Consider the following 24,671-nt stretch of genomic DNA (forward strand, 5'->3'; position numbering starts at 1 on the left):
AACCAAGTAGCCTGTTTCTGTGCTGTAGTGTTCTATGACTCTGTGTGTCCCGTACTGAAGCCCATTTCTGCGCAATTTGTGTTGCAACGCATAAAGTACTATTCTTTTATCCCTGTGTGTTGTATTTAGAGTAACATCTACTTTCAGCATTACCAGTTCCAAGTGAAAATGTATTCTGGTAAAATTTCAGCTGAAACCTGGGACATGGAATCATCATGTGTCATGTGACATCACACACCTGTATCTTTTGTTTACATTCTCAAATTGCTAAACTTCTTGTTGGCACAAGAGATTCTGCAGATGTTGGAAACACATACAGATTGCTGGAGGAACTTCAGCCAGGAGTCCTGATGAAGAATCCTGGCCCAAAGCTTTTACTGTTTACTCTTCTCCATAGACCCTGACCTAATGAGTTCCTTTGGTATTTTTTTTCTGTTGCTCTGTATTTCCAGTATCTGCAGAACTTCTTGTGTTTTTTTGAGTCTGTTTGTATCTGCAAGCCCAGCTTTGTTTGGGGAAGCAAAGTCTCTGACATCTGTGTTGGTTATCATGTGGTGATTGTCCATCTTTGTGTGAGAGTTTTTGATGTGGAAAAGCCATTGCACTGGGGGAATTCCACTCTCTCAACCTTCAAAACCGGGTTCCAGTGGTCCGAGTAGTCATCACAAACTGGGGGGCTTCCTTACTTGCAATGGATGACCATGACTTCTTCCACGCCTTGTCATGCCCTTTGCTCTCCAAAAGGCATTACGGAACCACCCTCCTGGCTGTTAGATCTCACCATTGATCTCATCCGCCCAATCTGCCAGAGTTGACTTTGCATGCTAGAACAGACACGTCTACCTTATGAGGCACGTATGAGGCCCGCTGGCAACCCTCACCTGGTTTAGTCCACCTATCAAAGCGGTGTGGCCATTGTCACATGCTACTTGGAGTCATGAATGAGAGCTGACTGTCCAGTGGGGACCAAAGGTGAGAGAGCTACCCCAGAATGGACTCAACAAGCCCCTTCAGTTCCTCCCTGGACACCCCTACATCCCAGTGTGCCATGTAAGCCAAGTGAAGAGGTTCGTCAAGTGAGATACCAGAGAGCAACGTCTTATCTTCCTCTTGCAATTTCAAAACACCAAACCAAGAATACATTGCAAGTGGGCAGTCACAAACGGACACTATTACAGGGCATCATTTAGCAGTTCCAAGACCACCAATGAAGATTCTTTCAGTTCAGTGATTATTTTATGTCGCACTATGCCCTATCAACGTTGTCTGAAGTCACAGATATAGAATATGAACTAGTCATCAAATGCACACTAATTGCCTCGTTGGACATCAGAGATAATCAAAGAAAATTGGTTTCCTTTGGACACTCATCTCTGGTGTCCAATGAAGCTATTTAGCGGTTAGCGTGATGCTATTACAGCTCAGAATGTTGGAGTTCGGAGTGCATTTCCGATGCCCTCATTGAGGAATCTGCACACCTTCCCTGTGGAACATGTGAGTTTCCTCCAGGTCCTTAGGTTTCTCCCACAGTCCAAAGATTTATTGGCTAGTAGGTTAATTAATCATTGGAAGTTGTCCTGTGATTAGGCTGGGGTAATACTGTTGGGTTGCTGGTGGCACAGCGCGAAGGGCTGTGGTATCTCTAAGTAAATAAATAAATAAAATTGAGCAAATTAATTTAAATAAAGGTAGCTTCCTAAAGCACAATTAGCAGACTGCAAACTATATCTCTGTAGGAGTTGATGAGCAGGTTTGCCAATAATTCATAGACTGTAGCAGCTTTCCTGCATCTATAACTTGCTGTCACACATCTCTCTTTAATTATAACAGAAAGTTCAGCTGCCCAGGTTTCCTACGATGAAAAACGGGTGTCAATTTTAAAGTTCTGATGAAACATTGAAATCGGAAATTATATTGGGGGAATGGAGAAGGAAGATGCTGATGTCAAATCTTCACTGCCTTGCAGTTACACCCACTCATAGGAAAGGCTTTGGAAGTAAACCCTGAAAAAAAATCTAGAGCTGGAGTCCCTAAGGCAGTCCGACGTTGAATTCAATGCTGATGGGAAACTCCTGCATCACCGCTGGTGCCAAATTGTATCGGTCTCTGGCTTTCCTTTGGATTCATCAGCCATGTGGAGATGAGGAGCCTGCTGCATGGGCAACAGCTTGCTCTCCATATCGTACTGGCCTGTCTTGCGTATACATAGACAGCTAGGACACAGCATCCATGGTCTACCAACAGAGGGCCATATTGGATGGGTCTAGGACGCTTCAACCTAAGTAGGTGTCAATTGCCTACAGTTGTCAGTTCTGGTTCCTTAATGTATGTCTGTCAGCTGGGTCAGGCAACAGCACTAACTTGCTAACTGTAGCAACATATGGCAAAAACTGATCGCACTCTTTCTTTAAGACCATGTAAGAGCAGAATTAGGCCATTTGGCCCTTTGAGTCTGTTCCACCATTCAATCATGGCTGATTTATTATCCCTTTCAACCTATTCTTCTGCTTTATCCCCATAACCTTTGACACCCTCATTAATCAACTTCTGCTTTAAATATACCAAATTACTTGGCCTGCCCAGCCACCTGTGGTAGTAAATTCCACATATTTGCCAACCTCTAACTGAAGACATTCCTCTTCATCTTTATTCTAAAGAGATGTCCTTTTATTCTGAGGCTGTGCCCTCTGGTCCTAGACTCTCCCACTTTTGCAAATATCCTCCCCATGTCAACTCAATCTAGACCTTTCAATATTTGATAGGTTTCAATGAGATTCCACCGCCCCCCCCCCCCCACCAATTCTTCTAAACTCCAGTGAGTACAGGCCATACATTAAGTTTTCATTCCCAGGATAATCTTCGTGAACCTCCTCTGAACTCTCTCCAACGTCAGCTCATCCTGCTTTAGAAATGGGACCCAATCTGCTCACAATACTCCAAGTGAGGCCTCACCGGGCCTTCTAAGGTCTCAGCGTTACATTCCTGCTTTTATATTCTGGTCATCTCGAAATGAATCCGTACATCACATTTGCCTTCCTCACCAATAACTCAGCCTGCAAGTTAATCTTTAGGGAATCCTGCACAAGGACTCTCAGTTTAACAAAATAATTTGAGCAGGAGGCGGCAATAACTTATGGTGCTGATTCTTTGTGGTTTTAGGATTAATTTAGAAAACTGTTTTAAGAAATATATCTGCTGTTGCATGATTGTGAATGATTGTGTCCGATGAAGTGACCCAGAGCACTTCAAGTACAAGAGGTCCAGCTTTTGACCTCCAGAAAGCCAAGTCACATGCAAAGTGGCAGTTCCCGACCAAAATGGAATCACGGAAGAGTGCTTGGCAGCTGTGGTAGGGCTTGAATGCACTGTGGATATTTGTCAGTCTTTTTATGTATATTTTTATCATAAATTCTATAGTACTTCTTTATTTTGTTATAAATGCAAGAAGGAAAATGAAACTCAGGGTTGTGTGTGGTGATATATACTGTATGTTCTTTGATAATAAATTGACTTTCAACTTTGCTTTGAGATGAGTACAAACTGGGGTCAAAGTTCAAAGTAAATTTATTACTAAAGTACACATATGTCACCATATACAACCCTAAGAGCATTTTCTTGTGGGCATTCACAGTAAATACAAAGAAACAAATAATAATAATAATAATAATTAATAGATAAGCAATAAATATCGAGAGCATGAGATGAAGAGTCCTTGAAAGTGAGTCCGTAGGTTGTGGGAACAGTTCAGTGTTGGTGTGAGTGGTATTATCTCCTCCGGTTCTAGAGCCTGATAGTTGAGAGGTAATAACTATTCCTTAACTTGGTGATGTGAGTCCTGAGGCTCTTGTACCTCCTTCCTAATGACAGCAGTGAGAAGAGAGCATGGCCAGGACGTTGAGAGTCTTTGATGATGGATGCGCAGTGGTAGGGACAGCTTTGCCTATGATGGATTGATCCATATCCACTACTTTTTGGAGGCTGAATTTGTAGGATGAATTAGTTCTTGCCATTCACAGGCAGAGACAGAAGAAAAATTATGCGAATGTAGAAAATAGGAATTCTGTACCTCTGTAATTCAGCAATCCTTCTGAGATGGGAAGGATAATGAAATTAATTAGCAATTCTGTTCCTCACTGATATCCTGGACTGGGCTAGTGTCCAAATTGGTCTTAGCTATGAGCTGATCCTCTTTTTAAAGAATTGGAAACATCATCTGAGTTTTGAGAGTTTCTAAGATTAGCACTAATAATCAATAAATTGTTCCAAATTCTGTATCTTTTTGCTGATTCTATTTTTTGCAAAGGGAGGAATATTAAGTGAATTTTCCCGTCATAAGTTGGAAGACCACTTCGCAGAGCACCTCCACTTCATCTGCCAGAAGCAGAACATCCCTGTGGGCAAACATTTTAATTCCAGTTCCCATTCCCGTTCTGACATGTCAGTCCATGGCCTCCTCTCATGGCACAATGACGCCATCTTCAGAGTGACACCTTATATACTGCCTGAGTAGCGTCCAACCTGATAGCATGAATATTGATTTCTCCTTCTAGTACAAATGATTTCCTCCTCCCCCACCACCCCTTCATCTGTTCCCCACTCAGGCTGCGTGGTTCTTCTCATTTGCCTGTCACCTCCCCTAGGTCCCTTCCTCCCCCCTTTTCTCCTATGGTTCACTCTTCTCTCCTGTCAGATGTCTTCTTTTCCAGCCCTTTATCTTTCCTACCCACCTGGTTTCACCTTCTCGCTTGTCCTCCTTCCCCTCACTCACACCTTTTTATTCTGGCATCTTCCCCTTTCCATTTCAGTCCCAAAGAAGGGTCTCAACCCAAAACCTCAATTGTTGACTCTTTTCCATAGATGCAGCCTGACCTGCTGAGTTCCTCCAGCATCTTGTGTGTGTTGCTTTGGATTTCCAGCATCTGCAGATTTTCTCTGCGATCAACAGATTATTACAAATTCTGTAGAAATCTTCTCTTTATCTTTGACAATAATATTGATTTACACAGATTGAAGCAGGCCTTTCAGCCCAAAAGTTCCATGCAAACCAAGATGCCTCTGTAAACTAGGATCTACCTCAGTTTGAAGTGTACACATCAGGATACAAGCCACTACACCACTGAACCCGTCCACATTATCTCAGATGTAATTTTCAAACATCTCATTCAACAGGTTTGTTCTCACACCACAGCACATTCCTAATACACATAAATGTACACTCCTATTTTATGAGGTACCTCCTGTACCTAATAAAATGTCCACTGAATGTATGTCTGTGGTATTCTGCTGCTGTAGCCCATCCACTTAAGGGTTCGACATGTGTGTTCAGAGATGTTTTTCTGCACACCACTATTATAATGCATGGTTATTTGAGTTACACTCACACTCCTGGCAGCTTGAACCAGTCTGGGCATTCTCCTCTCGGCTCTCTCATTAACAAGGTTTTTTCGCCCAGAGAACTGCCACACCCTTCACATATTTTTGTCTTTCACCCCATTCCCTGTAACTCTAGCGTCTGTTGTGCATGAAAATCCCTGGAGCAGTTTCTGAGATACTCTGGTCTGAGCAATCATTCCACGGTCAAAGTCACTTGGATCACATTTCTTCCCCACTCTGATTATTTGGTCTGAACAACAACTGAACCTCTTGACCATGTCTGCATGCTTTTATGCATTGAGTTGCTTCCACATGATTGGCTGATGAGATACTTGCATTAACGAGCAGGTGTACGGGCATACCTAATAATGTGGCCACTATGTGTGTATAACAAATAAAGTTGATTCGAGATTCCTGTTAGCACCTCTACCACAGATGCTTCTCTCAGCTTCATTTCTTGTTTAAGAATACAGACACCTGGGCTGATGACAAGAGTACATGACTTTATTTTTAAATATGCTCTAATAATTGTCTGTCATCACTCACCTCTGTGAACTGTGCATTCATCAGGGGTGTAGTCCTCCCTATGTTATTTGTGTGCACCTAACATAAACACGTAGTGTGAAAGTACTACATGACAGATCGACATAAGTGACCTTTATGTGAATTCCATTAGTTCTCTAATTTGAATCATTATTTATATTCTGCGTGCAATTTGCTAGTTTGAGCTAGCAAACTATATTAGACATACTGTATTATGTTTCTTTTCTTGTCAGCTACAAATGTAATCAAATCAACTCACCACACGAGGAGCACCAAACCTTCCCAAGCAGGAAGGCTGATCAATACCCCCCACCCACTAAGCCACCCCCGGCACCTCTACTTTATTAGGTACTGTCACAGTCACCTTATGCACAGCATCATTTTATGGACATACAATTAATCTATGTATATAAGCTATCTTATGTATTTATATTTATTGTGTTCTTTATCTTATTGTGTTTTTTTTATGCTGCATCAGATCTAGAGTAACAATTGTTTTGGTCTCCTTCACACTTGTGTTCAGGAAATGACATTAAACAGTCTTGATTCTTGAATAATTAGAAAAACTGTTCAGCAGTTAACTGTAGTTTGTGAAGTGTTATCTCTCTTGGGAATGTGTTGCAAAATACTTTCATTTTTCCATTTACTTTTTTTTCCCAATTTATCCCCATTTTCTTCCCCATTCGTTGGCCCTTTGCCTTCTCGCAGCCAGGGAGGGAGGGCGAGAGAGTCACCGACTACTCCGTGACTTCAGTGACAGTGCCTCTTCGTGCTCAGATGAGAGGACGCATGCTTCCGGCGGAGAGAGACACCCTGTGTCAGTTGTTCTACTCCCCGGGCCCCGGGGAGTGCTATCCTCATGTGAAGGTGACATTGTACTTATGAACCCTGTAGTGAAAGTGACTACATGTTGCGCTTTTTCTTTACGTTAGTGTATTTTTAAGCAGGAAATATCAACATTTCCAATATGGAAGTTACAAATTGTCAGAAACTGCACTTACACTCAGTGGTCACTTTATTAGGTTGGAGGTACCTAATAAAGTGGCCACTGAGTGTATTCCTGTATATTTGTGGTCTTCTGCAGCGGTAGCCCATCCACTTAACATGTTATATGTTCAGAGATACTCTTCTGCACAGCAGTGTTGTAATGCGTGGTTATTAGAGTTACTGTCACCTTCCTGTCAGCTTGAACCAGTCTGGCCATTCATCTCTGATCTCTGTCATTAGCAAGGCATTTTCACCCACTGAACTGCCAATGGCTAGATATTTTTTTTCTGTTCTTTTTTTACACCTTTCTCTGTAAACTCTGGAGACAGGAGATTAGTAGTTTCTGAAATACTCAAATCACCCCATCTGGCACCAAAAAGTATCCTGTAGTCAAAATCACTTAGATCATATTTCTTTCCCATTCTAATGTTTGGTGTGAACAGCAACTGAACCTCTCGACCAGGTCTGCATGCTTTTATGCATTGAGCTGCTGCCACATTAAATGTTTGAATGTTTGCATTAGCGAGCAGGTGTACCTAGTAAAGGGCCCCCCGAATGTGTATTGCATTTTAATTAAGTTCAAGGTCAGGTTTAATTATCATTCAACCATACACAAATACCCATGAATAAGGCCAAACAAATCAGTGTTCCTCTGGGGCTAAGGTACAAAATACAATGCCAATAGTCACACACAGCACAAGGCCCATATAGCACATATAGGAATGCAGCAAGTCCATCTCCGCCACTGTCAATCAGCAGACCTACAGTGCTTTATGTTATTAATATCTAACAGTGTCTTGCAACGGTAAAAAAGACATATAGGACAAACAGTTACAGCTTTGTTTGGACCTAGAGAGGTGGCTGCAACAAAGCGGGTCAACACCTAACCAAAGATTTATAGACAACGTCTTTGACAAATAGCAGAGTCCCAGATAGAGAACTGGAACCAACAGCAGAATCCCAAAGACAGAGCTGGAACTAGTAGGAGAGTCCCAAAGACAGTACAAGAACCAATAGCAGAGTCCCAGAGACAGACCTGGAACCAGTGGCAGAATTCCAAAGACAGATCTGGAACCAATAGCAGAGAGGGAACTAGAACCAATGGGAGAGCTGGAACAGGAGCTGTTCTAACAGTCAAATTGTCTTATAAATCTGGACACAGCATGAAGGTGAAATTATAACCACATCATGCATTCAAATTGCTCTTTCAATAATAATTAGAACACGTCACTTTCAAGTGGTTTATACAGCAGCTTTCTCTAGACAATAATTAAACAAACCTTTTGAGTTGGTGCTGTTTAATACTCAGTGTTATTCTTTGAGGAACTAACCTGGAGGCAGATCGATGGGCTATGAAGACGTGAGTGGCTTGTTATCATTTTTGTGTCCCAGTTGACGCCCTCCCTTTGCCAAACTATTATAGGCATGATTGGTGTCCTTCATAATCTGTTTAATTTTAAAAAATTGAATGCTTAGTGTATTATATTGCATAATTGTTTCTTTCAGTGTAAAAGGGGCTCACCATTTCATTTGAATTGCAAGTCACTGCACTAAATCAATTAAACTAACAGTAATCTGTTCTTTGAGTTGCTTTTAATTCTTTTAAAGTATTTTATTAGGAGGTTCATTTTATTCCAAACATGTCTAAAAGTGTAGCAGCACCAGTGTAATGCAAGGTTTCTGTTGTTGGGCTGTGAAGAGATCAAAGAAGGCTTCTGAATCAGATTCAGAATAAGGTTTAATATCACTGGCATATGTCATGAAATCCGTTGTTTTGTGGCAGCAGTACATTGCAAGATAGAATAATTTAAAAAACTAAAATCACAAAATGAAATATATATTAAAATTAAATTAACTAAGTAGTTCAAAAAATCAATAAAAAGGAAAAGTAGTAGTGAGGTAGTGGACATAGTTTCACTGTCCATTCAGACATCTGATGGCAGAGGGGAAGAAGCTGATCTTGAAGCACTGAGTGTGTGTCTTCAGGCTTCTGTACCCCCTCCTTGATGGTAGCAAAGAGAAGAGACATGTCCTGGGTGATAAGGGGTTCTGAATGTTGGATGCCTCCTTCCTGAAGCTTCACTCCTTGAAGATGTACATGATCGTGGCGACGCTGATCTGGCTGAGTTTACAACTTTCTGCAGCTTTTTCCAATCCTGTCCAATGGCCCCCTCCACACCAGACGGTGATGCTCTCCATGGTACACCTCTCATAGCATTAATGTCTAGTCTATTTACCATCCCTAATTCGCCCATTTATCCCAACTACTATGATTGCAAGAACACCACTGACTACCCAATAGATTAAAGATTAGCTTGATTTGTCACATGTAGGTTAAAATAACATACAGTAAAATGCATGATTCCAGCTAATATCTGACAGGCTTTTTTAAAGCTGAGTAAATTTCTTTTTGAAAATAAATATTATGTCCTTAAAACAAGCTTTTCAAAAAGAAATTGAGGATAGGGTCAAAATGTCTAATTGTTTTTTTACGCAATAACAAGATATTAAAATGCTACTTCATCTACCTAAAAAATTTAATGATTCCAACCAATATCTGACTGGCTGTTAAGCAGCAATGACCAGGACAGTTTGAGGAGGTGCTGAAGAAGGGTCTCGGCCCTAAACGTAGATTGTTTATTCCTTTCCGTAGATGCTGCCTGACCTGCTGTGTTCCCCCAGCACTTTGTGTGTGTTGCTCTGGATTTACAGCATCTGCAAACTTTTTTGTGCTTATTACTTTCAAGGATCTAGGATCAGCGTTATTTTCCAGGATTTGCTGTGGTGTGTTGGTCAGGGTGAGACATGCAACATTCAACAATTATAAAAAATAAAGAATTATATCAAAAATAAAGTTAGCAGTTAAAGTACAAGTTTGAAATAAAATATTCATAAATTTATAAATACCTGCATGTACAATAGTGTGCAAAATTCTTAAGCACAGATGGGGTGCCTAAGAGTTTTGCTAGTACTCTATTTGTCAATTGGAGTGGAGAGTGAATTTATAAATCTGGTAGCAACAAAGGATGTTTGTAATGGCAAGGGTGTAGCACCGTGGGAGGGGTGTGGGACAAAAGGCATAGAAAGAGTAGCAGGGGGCAGGTGCAGACACACCCAGCCCTGAGACACTAGGCAAGGTCATTTGATTCTGAACAATTGGTTTATTGATCATTACAGAATATCTCTCTTCCCCTTTTCCCAACCATGATTCCCCTCTCCCTGCCCTCTTCCCACTCTCAGTCCACAATAGAGACCCATATCAGAATCAGTTTTATCATCACTCACATACATCATGATTTTTTGTGTGTGACAGCAGTACAGTGCAATAGATAAAATTACTGCAGTTCTGTGCAAAAGTCTTAGACACCCTAGCTATATATTGTATATATGCCTAAGACTTTTGCACAGGACTGTATGTCCTTGATTGCAGGTGGTATCTGTGGTTCAATAGATAAATATATTGGTATCTATGGTGGGATTTCTTTAATTGATCAGAGACTATTGAACAGTTTCTTAGTACGGTAAGTTGGACTCTTGACTTTGCAAGCTTATTCATTACGATCTTGCACCTTATGTCTGCCTGCACTGTACTTTCTCTGTAGCTGTTACACTCTATTTGGCATTGTTATTGTTTTACCTTGTTCTGCCTCGGTGCAGCTTGTAATGATGATCTGTGTAATGATCCCTAACCATATACGTGTGCCTACGTCATATGCACAGTACAGTACGTATTTCCAGTTACTCTGGTTTTCTCCCACAGTCCAGATGTACCAGTTGGTAGGTTAATTGATCAGTGTAAATTTTCCTGTGATTAGGCTAGAGTTAAATCAGGGGATTACAGGGTGGCCTGGAAGGGCCTGTTCTGCTCTGTATCTCAATCGCTAAACAACAGCATCAGAAAAAGTGGTTTAAAATGTCTCTTTACCACCGAACCATCCTCATTCATTTTCATTGATTAGTGGTGAGTCTAATGGGTTAACACCCACACAGAAACAATGCATGCGTTAATGAAAAACAACTCACCAATCAGTCTGAGAGCAGAACTGTAACAAAATCGAGAATGGATTAGGACAACACATTGGCATATCTAATGGGTCCGTTACCTCTTTGGGGAACTGACACCTCACTGCTATCATGACCCAGCTTCAGTTCTGTGTGTGTGTGTGTGGAGTTGTCCTTCATGCTGTGGTAGCATCAGGGCAGCATGGCAACGTAGCAGTTAGCCAAATGCTTTACAGTGCCAGTGGTTAAGCTTCAATTCCCATTGCTTTCTGTAAGGAGTTTGTATATTCTCCCCGCGATCGCGTAGGTTTCTCCCCAGATGCTCCAGTTTCCTCCAAATACAGTAACCATCAATTCTACAGGCACGCCACTCAGAAACTTGGGGTATATTATTTCTCTTCTTCGTGACTGTATGTATTTTCTGAAAACATTACCATATAAGCTATGTGCTGCTGGTAATGTGTTTTGGTGGAACACTGTCTGGTTTGGTTGTATTTGTGTGTATGGTTGAATGATTATTGAACTAAACTAAACTTGAATTTAGAGTTAGGGCTACTGAGTTGCAGTCTTGCTCTGCTGGTCTGGAAGCTTGGTGACGGTGACTGTCTCATGGAACACAGTCTGGTTTGGTTGTATTCGTGTGTATGGTTGAATGATTATTGAACTAATCTAAACTTGTACCTAGAGTTAGGGCTACTGAGTTGCAGTCTTGCTCTGCTGGTCTGGAAGCTTGGTGACGGTGACTGTCTCATGGAACACAGTCTGGTTTGGTTGTATTCGTGTGTATGGTTGAATGATTATTGAACTAATCTAAACTTGTACCTAGAGTTAGGGCTACTGAGTTGCAGTCTTGCTCTGCTGGTCTGGAAGCTTGGTGACGGTGACACTGGCGGACCGCCCCCACCACATTGCAAGCGACAACACAAGTGACACGTTTCACTGAATGTTTCAGTGCACATACGAGAAGTAAAGCTAGTCTATCTTCTCTTTCAAATCTTTTCCAAAGGCATGTGGGTTCTGTTGACCACTGTAAATTGCCTCCGGTAGGTAAAATCTGCGGTGTAGTGAGAGTCAAGTGGGAGGCTCGCCTGTTGTGGCTGACTGAAAAAAGGTGCTGGGTGGAGAGAGTCCAGGGAATGACCACAAGAATGAAGCGTTAATGACTGTGTGACTCTGAGCCTGTACTCCCGGGAGTTCAGAACAATAATGGGGGAGGGGGTAGGTTTCATTGAAACCTAACAAATGTTGAAAGGCCTAGGTGGAGTGGAAGTTTCCTTTAGTGAGAGAGTCTAAGACCAGAGAGCATAGCCTCAGAATACAAGGATGTCCCTTTAAACCAGATGAGGAAGGATTTCTTTAGCCAGAGGGTGGTGAATCTGTGGAATTCATTGCCACAGACAGCTGTGGAGGCCAGGTTTAAAGAGGGGGGATGACAGAGTCTTGATTAGTAAGCGTGTCAAAGATTAGAGGGAAAGGGCTGGAGAATGAGATTGAGACAGATAATAAATCAGCCCTGATGGAAAGGTGGAGCATACAGTATTTGATAGGCTGAATGGCCTAAACCTGCCGCTATATCTTATGTCTATATGGTACACTCTCTGGGCTTGACCTCCTCTGTCCTTGCAAAGGTCTTCCTCACAGTGCCAGGTGTCCTTCTATCTGTCAGAACAGAATCCCCCCCCCCCCCCCCCGGGTAACATCCACTCCAGCTGACGTTGTGTATCTGACTTAATTGCCAAATTGTTTATGGGAGGGAGGGATATATCAGGGGAGTCCAAAAGCAAAACATTATTCCGATATGATTCATAATGGAATAGTATGAGTCTTTTTGATCCGTTTCCTGCCAATTGTGTTCATCAGTCAGAAATGAATGAACTTAGGAAAATGGAATTGCACAATATGGCCTGACTGTTCATTTCCCTCCACAGCTGCTGCCTGACCTGCTGAGTTCCTGCAGTGTCTTTTGTGTAGCTCTAGATTCCAGCATCTGCATTCTCTTGTACCTCAAACAAAATCCTGAAACGTTCAGAGCCAACGGGGAAATTTCCTGCAATCACAATGTGTTAACCACTATCACTATCTAAACAAAATCTCTCCTCCATCTGCATTACTAACAGATCGGCATTGAGATGGGTGCAAAAACCTGGCAAGTTTAAGTTTCAGTTTTGTTTTGTTTTTTCCCTGCAATCGTCTCACCCACTTCGAAGCACAACTCCGAATGACTTACCCATTCCACGTTTCTTCCCACATCCGGTGAATTTCATCAGTCAGCATTTTCCATTCATTGTGATCTGTTGTCGGGGCTGTGGAAGCTGCAGTAAAGCAGCGGTTAAAGACAAGATCCAGGCAAGGATAGCTGGGGCCAGTGGTAGTGTACCCAGTCCTTTCCAGAAAGAGCGCTGCAGCCAGCCCTACTCCCTACAGACCAGATAGGCAAGGGCAGTGTGTGTTCAAATAGAAGAAAATAGCTTCCCTTTATATAATAAGGAGAGCTGTAGATAGATGAGTTAGGAATAATGGAAGGATGTGAAACACATCCAGCAACTAACTTTACTAACTTCAAATTGGCATTGGTTGTCAGCTTGTAGTTTCTATTGACTTCTAACATCTCTCTTGTGAATGATGATTGATTTTTCAAGTAAGGAATTCAGACATAAACAATTTACCAAATGATCAACATCTTTAACTGATAAGTCAATTCTATATAAAAATTCATTTTTGAAGAAGGGCCGAGATCCTTCTTCAAAAAATGAATTTTTATATAGAATTGACTTACTAGAAATGGATATTGATCATCTAGTAAATTGATTCTTTTCATAGATGCTGCCTGACCTGCTGGGCATTTTATTGTGTGTGTGTGTTGCTTTAGATTTCCAGCATCTGCAGAATCTCTTGTGTTTCTATATAAAAATAGCAACTTTCTGTCCTTGCTTCAGTAAGAGGGATAATGTCAGTGGTGAGGAAGGCAAATGCAATGTTAGTATCCATTTGGAGACAACTAGAGTATAAAAGGAAGGAAGTTACGCTGAGGCTTTACAAGACATTGGTCGAATGTGCTGCCTGAGGTGGCATTCAGATAGGCTGATGATAGTGAGAAAAATGGAGGGATATGGACACTGTGTAGGCAGAGGGGATTAGTTTACCAATTAACCTACCAACCAGTTCACCTTTGGACTGTGGGAAGAAACCAGAGCACCGGACAAAACCCGAATCTTGCGGAAGGATCTCGGCCCAAAACATCAGCTGTACTTTTTTCCCATAGGTGCTAGCTGGCCTGCTGAAATCTTCCAGCATTTTGTGCGTGTTACTTGGATTTCCAGCATCTGCAGATTTTCTCTTGTTTATGGGGAGAACGTACAAACTCCTTAGAGATGACATCGGAATTGAACTCCATACTCCAGAACGCTGGAGCTGTAATAGATTATTATTGACTTATTTGGTTCAGCACGACATTGTAGGCTGAAAGGCCTGTTCCTGTGCTGTACTGCTCTATGTTCTATCAGTTACACTTTGCAACATACTTATTTGATTTAGAGTGTAATGTTCTGCATTGTGAGATAGAAATCTGAGCAGAGCTTGGTTTGAGTTACTCCAAGACTGAGCTATGAACACTGCGATCAGATCTAAAGGACTTAACGCAAACTGTTCTCAGCTACTCTTGCTGATGCTCAATGCTCCCCTTTAGCGGACTAAGTCGAGTGTTAATTTTTTACTGAAAGTAGCTCTGTGTTTATTCACTGGTTGAATTGTTCGCCCACTGTGAACAGTTTTCATCGCCCAGCAGCCTTTATTCAAAAGACGTGTCCACGCCTTAGATGTTGTGTGAAAATGTGCTCAGTCATGATATCTGACCAGTGAATAAAGGAACAAGTCTTTGTACAAAAAAACACTAAAATCCAGAAAATGTTCTGTAATGTATCTGAACATTTAGCTTAAGAAGTGGAAATCTTAGAAATTAAGATCAAAGTTAAAGCATTAGGTTACCACGGTTACATAGCAGTTATTGCAAAGCTATTACAGCTCAAGCATTCTGAAGTTTGGAGTTCAATTCTGACACCATCTGTAAGGAGTTTGTGTATTCTCCCCATAACTGTGTGGATTTGTCCGGGTGCTCCGGTTTCCTCTCACAGTCCAAAGGCGTACTGGTTGGTAGGTTAATTGGTCATTGCAAGGTGTCCTGTGAACAGACTCATGTTAAATTGATGGGTTGCTGGGCTTGTTGGGCCAGAAGGTCTGTTCCATGTTGTATCTCTAAACAAGTAAAAATTAAATTTGTGACTTGGTTCCTGCTGTAATTCTTTTGGGATGCATTTTATTTCAGGTCAAATCCTTAATGAAACTTCAGAAAAGTTGTTATACTTCTTAATCTCTGTAAGAGATTAATTTTCTATCCCCTCTACCCCCAATTTCTTTGAACTAACCGAAGCTGCACTGCACTACTGAGTCACTTCAAAGGCATTTTTGTCTGCTCTTTCACCTCCCCCCCCCCCCCATTGTCCTATTGTTTAATCCAGTGGATGTGTCTCAGGTTTCACATTCGGATTCATTTGCTTATCATGTGTACATTGAAATACACGGTGAAAGGGGTCATTTGCTTTAGCAACCAAAGAGGTGGCTGAAGATATTGTGAAGCCATTAGTAATGATCTTCTAAGAATCACTAGATTCTAGAATGGTTCCGTAAGACTGGAAAATGGCAAATGTCACTCCAATCATCAAGAAAGGAGAGAGGCAGAAGAAAGGAAACTATAGGCCAGTTAGTCTAACCTCAGTGGTTGGGAAAATGTTGGAGTCGATTATTAAGGATGAGGTCTCAGGGCACATGATAAAATAGGCCATAATCAGCATGGTTTCCTCAAGGGCAAACTTTGCCTGTCAAATCTCTTGGAATTCTTTGAAGAAATAACATGCAAGATAGGCAAAGGAGAATCGTTTGATGTTATGTACTTGGATTTTCAGAAGGCCTTTTGGAAAGTGCCACACATGGGGCTGCTTAACAAGCTATGAACCCATGGTATCACAAGAAAGATTCTAACATGGATAAAGCAATGGCTGATTGTCAGAGGCAAAGAGTGGGAAGAGAGGGAATCTTTTCTGGTTGGCTGATGGTGACTAGTGATGTTCCACAGGGGTCTGTGTTGTGACAGATTCTTCTTACGTTCTATGTCAATGATTTGGATGATGGAATTGATGGCTTTGTTGCAAAGTATGCAGATGATATGAAGGTAGGTGGAAGGGCAGGGAGTTTGAGGAATTTGAGAGGCTACAGAAGCATTTTGACAGATTTGGAGAATGGGCAAAGAAATGGCAGATGGAATACAGTGTTGGGAAGTATATGGTCATGCACTTTGGTAGAAGAAATAAAAGGGTTGATTATTTTCTAAGTAGAAGAAATAAAAGGGTTGATTATTTTCTAAATGGAGGGTAGATACAAAAAAACTGAGGTACAAAGGGACTTGGGAGTCCTTGTGCCAGATTCTCTAAACACTAATTTGCAGGTTGAGTCTGTGGTGAGGAAGGTAAATGCAATGTTAGCATTCATTTCAAGAGAACTAGAATATAAAAGCAGGGATATAATGTTGAGACTTTCTAGAACACTGGTGAGGCCTTACTTGGAGTATTATGAGAAGTTTTGCCCCCTTACTTTTGAAAGGAGGTGATGAAACTGGAGAGTTTTCAAATGAGTTTCACAAAAATGATTCCAGGATTGAATGGTTTGACATCTGAAGAGCATTTGATGGCTCTGGGCCTGTATTTACTAGATTTCAGAAGAATGAAACCTATCAGATTGTGAAAAACCTTGATAGAGAGGATGCTTCCTATGGTGGCAATGTCTAAGACCAGAGGACACAGCCTCAGAATAAAGGGTGTCCTTTTAGAGCAGAGATGAGGAGCAATTTCTTTAGTCAGAGAGTGGTGTATCTGTGGAATTCTTTGCCACTGGCAGCTGTGGAGGCAAAGTCTTTATGCATATTTAAGGCAAAGGTGGATAGAGTCTTGATTGGTCAGGGCAAGAAGGGATATGGGGAGAAGGCAGGAGATTGGAGCTGAGAGGAAAATTTCATCAGTCAGAATTCTGCTCCTGGATCTTACTGCCTAATGGTTTTACATGTGCTTTTGGGCTTTTGTATCTCCTGCCCGATGGGAGCGGGGGTGGTGAGAAGAGAGAATGTCCAGGGTGAGTAGGTAATTGATGGGGTGCATCAGAAACAATTAGCAGGCTGGTGGTGTAGTGGCATCCACACCCGATGTCAAGGCCAGTGGTCAGGGGTTCAAATCCGGCCGGTTCCTTGCATGCTTTCCATCCATGGTGGGTTGAGTGTCGAACCAGCAACTTGGCCCCGAGAACAAAACAGACAAATGCTAACGAAACAGGAAGGTTGCTGCCCGATGCACCACAAGGGTCAGAGAGAAACAGTGATTGTATGTGTGAATTTAGTCTCCACTTTTACTTTGACCACAGTTAGTGATTACGTTGCTCGTCACTTCCTCATGTGTCAATTATGCAATGAGACCCTTGATAGTGGTGGAATTCCATCAGAGCAATCAATGTACTGATCTGTACATCAGACCTCACCAACTCCCACATTCTCCTCACAATTAATTAAAGAAGATAACTTCAATCACCCTATAGGAGCCATGTTCCTATTTTTTGTCTGTGTGTATTGTATTTTGTGTTGTGCATTTATTATGGGCGATTTCTCATGTGGGTTGGGGCTCGTAGACATGACGAGTATAGTTAGGTATTCATGCTTTGTCTTTAGTCAGTTTTACATCTGGTTACAGTCAGAAGTAAGTTGGGGGATTGATATTTTTTTTGTTGACCACTTATCGTTAAAAACAGTTAAGGAAACTTGGCTTGGTACGTTTAAATTTGCTAACACTTAAGTATGTTTGAATATACTTGTACTGTTTATTTTGTTATTCACTGAACTGATTCCACAACCTATGGACTCACTTTTAAGGACTCTACAACTTGCGTTCTCAATGTTAATTAATTAATTAATTAATTAATTGATTAATTGATTATTATTTCTTTTATTATTGTCTTTTGCATGTGGGTTGTTTGTGCATCTCTGTTGTGTGCGCTTTTCACTGATTCTGTTGTGTTTCTTTCTATTTACTGTGAATGCCCACAAGAAAATGAATCTCAGGATTGTATATGATAATGTATATGTTCTTTACTAATGAATTTACTTTGAACTTTGAGGGATATCACAAAGTTAACACCCCCAGTGGTGCAACATTTAGCTACCAATTGCTTTAACCCTATGATCAACACAAGAAATTCAGAGTAACACACACAAAATACTTGAGGAACTCAACAGGTCAGGCAGCGTCTATGGAGAGGAATATTGACATTCTACTCCATCGACACTGCCTGACTTGCTGAATTCCTCCAGCAATTTGTGTGTGTTTCTGTGTTTTAACCCTGTGTTCAGGTTTCCGTAATGGTGGCAGGCGGCAGAACAGGGTGTGGGGTTTCCTTATATCGCTCCTTTACAGTTCTCCTCAATCCTGACATGTCAGCAAGAAGCACAGGCTGAGGAATTAGGGGGAAAACCAGCAGGGAAAGATGCAGTTACTTTCTGGATATTAAAATCTCCCAGTCTTACTTACACAGCAGAGTTTGGTAAGTTTAATGTCCATCTTGATCACCCATGACATTTTAGGAACAGGTTCTTCTCTGTCAACAGATTTATGAACAAACAACAAACCCACTCAACCTTACTATTTTTGCTCACTTTTTGCAACAATTGTTTAAAAGTTTAATATCTTTTTAATTGTAATTTATAATATATTTTATATATTGCACTGTTCTGCTACCACAAAGCAACAAATTTCACAATAAAAAACACAAAATGCTGGCAGAACTCAGCAGGCCAGACAGCATCTATGGGAGGAGGTAGTGACAAGGGTTTCGGCCCCGAAACAGCGTCACTGCCTTCTCCCATAGATGTTGTCTAGCCTGCTGAGTTCTGCCAGCATTTTGTGTTTTTTATTTATTTCCAGCATCTGCAGGTTCACCCGTGTTGCCTTTAAATTTCACAATGTATGTCAGTGATAATAAACCCGACTCTGAGTTATATAATTTTGTACCTGTAGAATCCAAAACCTAGTGTGGTGAGAACTGCATCTATTTATTTTTTAGAGATACAACACAGAATAGACCCATCCAGCCTTTCGAGCTGTGCCACCAGCAACCATCAATTTTAACCCTAGCCTAATCTCGGGGCAATTTACAATGACCAATTAACTTGCTGACTGGTATGTCTTTAGACTGTGGGAGGAAACCAGGGCACCCAGTGGAAACCCACACATTCCTCAGGAAGGAACGTACAAACTCATTACAGAGGATGCCAGGATTGAACTCTAAATGCCAACGCCCTGAGCTGTAATAGCGTTGCGCTAACTTCCACGCTACCATGGCATCCATGGTACATGGCGATATGGTGGTGAATCATTAACAAATTAATTAATAGGTGAAAATTAACCCTAGTGTGGTTAATGAAATTTCCTTGTAGTAATCAATATCTTCCCCCTTCTCCTAGTGTGTTAGTACCTCAGCATTTCTCTGGTTAGCAATCCAGTGCACATTCACCCCACCCCCAGTCTTTAGCCCCACTCCTCACAACCTCCTGTTGTGACTGCAGCTAAGTCAGTGGAGAAACTGGAGAAGTTGTTAATATAAAAGTCTTTATTCATCACAACAAGCACATTTTTATACCCTTAAGATCAAAGGTAACAGCCAGAGATTCAACACAATTTCAATAGTTACAGTGACATTGTTTACTTCAGAACTTTGGGTTGACAATGCCCTGTCCATCACAGGTAAAACCTTCCCAACCATCGAGCACATCTACATGAAACACTGTCGCAAGAGACCAGTATCTATCATCAAGGAACCCCACCACCCAGGTCATGTTCTCTTCTCACTGCTGGCATCAGATAGAAGGCACAAGAACCTCAGGACTCACACCTGAGATTCAAGAACAGTTACTACAGGCTGTTGAACAAAAGGGGATAACTCCACTTAACTTCACTTGGCCCATCATTGAAATGTTCCCACAACCTATGGACTCACTTTCAAGGACCCTTCATCCCATCTTCTCATCATTTATTGCTATTTATTTATATTTACATTTACACAGTTTGTTTTCCTCTGTGCTCGAGTTGGGTTATCTTTCATAGATTCTGTTATAGTTGCTATTCTATAGATTTATTGAGTTTGCCCACAAGAAAATGAATCTCAGGGTTGTATATGATGCCATATATGTACTTTGATAATAACATTTACTTTGAACTTTGAACTGCAAATGTACAGTGGGGGACACCTCTGAAAGTTCAAATTCCTTTGTTGGGACAAATTAATTCAAGCTTTCTTGAACTTGTTTAAAATAGTGAAAATTAACTAAACCCCGGATTGATGCAGGCCAATTAACACAACCCTATTGTCTTAATGTTTGGCTGATGTATATGCAAGTGGCTCATGCTGACACTTTGTCAACCTATATCTCTGAATTTGTGCTTCACAAACAGTAGCGTTTATTTGGAAAGGTCTGTGCTTTTAGCTTCAAGTAACTGTGTGTAATTCACAATTCACATTGATACCTGAAGACAGGTTCTTGTTTGAATTAATACCTGTTATATCACATAACTCCAGAGCACTCCTGTACACCTCCTATCACCAAGCAGTCTCCATCTCACCACTCCGCATCTCCCGTCTCCACTCTCAATCCTGGAGGTTTTCAACCCAAGACCGTAACACACATAAATACTGTACTGTAGGAACTTGGTGGGTCAAACAGTTTTTAGGATTATTTTAGAAGGATAGAAACGTAGAAAAACTGTAGCACAATACGGGCCCTTCAGCCCACAATGCTGTGCCAAACATGAACTTACTTTAGAAATTACCTAGGGTAACCCATACCCTCTATTTTACTAACCTCCATGTATCTATCCAGGAGCATCTTAAAAGACCCTATCGTATCCGCCTCCACCACAGTCACCGGCAGTCCATTTCATGCACTCAGTACTCTGCATAAAAAACTTCCCACTGACATCCCCTCTGTACCAACTTCCAAGCACCTTAAAACTGTGCCCTTTCATGTTAGCCATTTCAGCCCTGGGAGAAAGCCTCTGACTATCCACACGATCAATGCCTCACATCATCTTATACACCTCTATCAGGTCACCTCTCATCCTTTGTTGCTCTAAGGAGAAAAGGCCGAGTTCACTCAACCTACTCTCATAAGGCATGCTCCCCAATCCAGGCAACATCCTTGTAAATCTCCTTTCTATGGCTTCCACATCCTTCCTGTAGTGAGGTGAGCAGAACTGAGCACAATACTCCAAGTGGGGTCTGACCAGGGTCCTAAATAGCTGCAACATTACCTTTCGGCTCCTAAATTCAGTTCAAAAGTCTTACCATTAATACTATGTTCTGCCATCATATTTGACCTACCAAAATGAACCACCTCAACTTACCTGGGTTGAACTCCATCTGCCACTTCTTAACCCAGTTTTGCACCCTATCGATGTCCTGCTGTAACCTCTGATAGCCCTCCACACTATCCACAACACCCCCAACCTTTGTGTCATCAACAAATTTACTAACCCATCCCTCCACTTCCTCATCCAGGTCATTTATAAAAATCACGAAGAGAAGGGGTCCCAGAACAGACCCCTGAGACACACCAGTGGTCACCAACCTCCATACAGAACTTGACCCATCTATAACCATATAACAATTATAGCACAGAAACAGGCAATCTTGGCCCTTCTAGTCCGTGCTGATGCTTACACTCACCTAGTCCCACTGGCCTACACTCAGCCCATAACCCTCCATTCCTTTCCTGTCCATATACTTATCCAATTTTACTTTAAACCACTCTTTGCCTTCTGTGGGCAAACCAATTCTGGATCCACAAAGCAAGATCCCTTGGATCCCATGCCTCCTTTCTTTCTCAATAAGTCTTGCATGGGGTACCTTATCAAATGCCTTGAGGAAATCCATATACACTACATCTACTGCTTTATCTTCAATGAGTTTAGTCACATCCTCAAAAAATTCAATCAGGCTCGTTAGGCACAACCTGCCTTTGACAAAGTCATGCTGACTATTCCTAATCATATCATGCTTCTCCAAATGTTCATAAATCCTGCCTCTTATGATCTTCTCCATCAACTTACCTAACACTGAAGTAAGACTCACTGGTCTATAATCCCCTGGGCTGTGTCTACTCCCTTTCTTAAATAAGGGAACAACATCTGCAACCCGCCAATCCTCCGGAAACTCTCCCGTCCCCTTTGATGATGCTAAGATCATCGCCTGAGGCTCAGCAATCTATGCAATTTTTGATTATTTTATTTTAGCATTACAGTATAGAGCAGGCCCTTCCGATTCTTCGAACCACGTGGCCCCCACCAAATCTGATTAATGCTAACCTCCGCTCCATCCGCCAAAAGCAGAACTTCCAAGCTGCCAAATATTTTAATTCTCATTCCCATTCTGGCATGTCAGTCCATAGCCTGCTCTTACGCCGAGAGAAGACTAATCGCAGGGTGGAGGAGCAACACCTTATATTCCGTCTAGCTAGCCTTCAACCTGACGACATGAATATTGATTTCTCCTACCAGCAAAAAAAAATTTCCTCTGGACCACTTCTATTAGATTCCTTCCTCTCCAACTCTTACCTTACCTCCTCACCTGACTTACTTATCACCTCCTTCCCCCTTAAAAACAGAATTAGTTTTTAATTCTGGCATCTTCCCCCTTCTTTTCCATCCTGGTCTTTCATTTACATAGTTGCTGCCTGACCTGCTGAGTTCCTCCAGCGTTTTGTGTGTATTGCTTTGGATTTCCAGCATCTGCAGAGTCTCTCTTACTTATAAGCCTAACCTAATCAAGGGACAATTTACAATGATCAATTAATCTACCCGGTACATCTTTAGACTGTGGGAGGAAGCAGGGAAACCTCATGGGGAGGATGTACAGAGACTATGGCGTGAGGTTTATGTTTTAATAACCCTATAAAGCTTTCCAGAGGGAGCTTTTAAAACAAGCTGCTTGCAGGGTAAATAGGAAAGTTACAGAAACAATGGCTGCATTGGAGAATGAGGGGAGTTTCTGAGGGTATAGATAAGGTAACTGCAAGCAGGCTTTTTCTCCCGAGGTTGTGAGACTAGAACTAGAGGTCATGAGTTAATGGTGAAAGGTAAAATGTTTACAGAGAGCATGAGGGGTATCCTCTTCACTCAGATGGTGGTGAGTTTGTAGAACAAGTTGTCAGCAGAAGTGGTGGATATGGGGTCGATTTCAACATTTAAGAAAAGTTTGGATAGGTACATGGATAGGAGGGGTGTGGAGGGCTATGGTCCAGGTGCAGGTTGATGGGATGAGGGTGATTAATAGTTCAGTATGGCATTGATGTGCTGAAGGGACTGCTCCTTTGCTGTAATGTTCAATGATTCTATTAGTCTAATTGTAAAGGACTTAGTTTAGAGAACATCTAGAATATTGCACACTCTCTTTAACCTTATTTTGGAAAAAGTATGCCTACCCAATCCACTGAGTTCCTCCAGCAGATTGTTTGTTGCTCCAGATTCCAGCGTCTGTGGTCTCCTGTGTCTCCAAGGCTATATTAGATTGCTTTGACATATTTGTGTAGGATATTTAGAAAGGATTGCTTTGTGACTGCATTGCAGGTTTCCTTAACATACAGACCAGTTTGCATTATGACTGTGACAATGACTTTACTACCCGTCGTATCATCAGCCTCGTTTCTATCAAGGACATAGATACAGAAAGGTATCAGAAAGAGCCCAGTAACATCATGAAGGATCCCACCCATCTTGCTCGTGGACTGTCTGTCCCACTCCCATCAGGAAAGAGGCTACATAGCATCTTCAACAGGACCACCAGATTCAAAAACAGTTACTTTCCCCGAGCAGTGAGGCTGATCAACACCTCCACCCATTATCCCACCCCTCCACACCCCCCACCACCACTACTTCATCATTTCCTGTCAGTCACCTTATGTATCTTTATAAATCAGAGCATTGAGTATAGGAGTTGGGATGTAATGTTAAAATTGTACAAGGCATTGGTAAGGCCAAATTTGGGGTATTGTGTACAGTTCTAGTCACCAAATTATAGGAAAGATGTCAACAAAATAGAGAGAGTACAGAGGAGATTTACTAGAATGTTACCTCAGTTTCAGCACCTAAGTTTCAGAGAAAGGTTGAACAAGTTAGGCCTTTATTCTTTGGAGCATAGAAGGTTGAGGTATTTAAAATTATGAGGAGGATAGATAGAGTTGACGTTGATAAGCTTTTTCCATTGAGAGTAGAAGAGATTCAAACAAGAGGACATGAGTTGAGAGTTGGGAGCAAAAGTTTAAGGGTAACACGAGGGGGGATTTCTTTACTCAGAGAGTGGTAGCTGTGTAGCAGGGGGATGGGAACAAGTGCAGAGAGACAGAGGGGTGTAAGATGAGGGTAGAAGCAAAACGTAGTAAGGTGAAAAGTAAAAGTGGCACGCAGGCAAATCCAGGGCAAAAAGCAAAAACAGCCAGTTTTCAACATAATTGTATAAGGGCTAAGAGTGTTGTAAAAACAAGCCTGAAGGCTTTGTGTGTCAATGCGAGGAGCATTTGTAACAAGGTGGATGAATTGAATGTGCAGATAGTTATTAATGAATATGATATAGTTGGGATCACAGAGACATGGCTCCAGGATGACCAAGGATGGGAGCTCAACATCCAG

The 24,671-nt window shown here is 41.6% G+C and overlaps 1 protein-coding gene across 8 annotated transcripts in view; it reads left to right on the forward strand.

Annotated features, from left to right (window-relative positions):
* The window catches only part of LOC132405962 (nuclear factor 1 C-type-like), a 474,435-nt gene that overhangs the window by 341,084 nt on the left and 108,680 nt on the right, over window positions 1-24,671 (forward strand). For 7 of the 8 annotated variants that reach the window (XM_059991009.1, XM_059991010.1, XM_059991008.1 and 4 more), the window contains exon 9: window positions 6,625-6,783. The exons of the other annotated variant lie outside the window; for it this stretch is intronic. In XM_059991009.1, coding sequence (XP_059846992.1) covers window positions 6,625-6,783 — 159 coding nt within the window. The remainder of the gene's footprint in view (window positions 1-6,624; window positions 6,784-24,671) is intronic. 8 annotated transcript variants of the gene reach the window in all.

The sequence above is a fragment of the Hypanus sabinus genome, chromosome 16, assembly GCF_030144855.1.
Source record: "Hypanus sabinus isolate sHypSab1 chromosome 16, sHypSab1.hap1, whole genome shotgun sequence".
Lineage (NCBI taxonomy): Eukaryota > Metazoa > Chordata > Chondrichthyes > Myliobatiformes > Dasyatidae > Hypanus > Hypanus sabinus.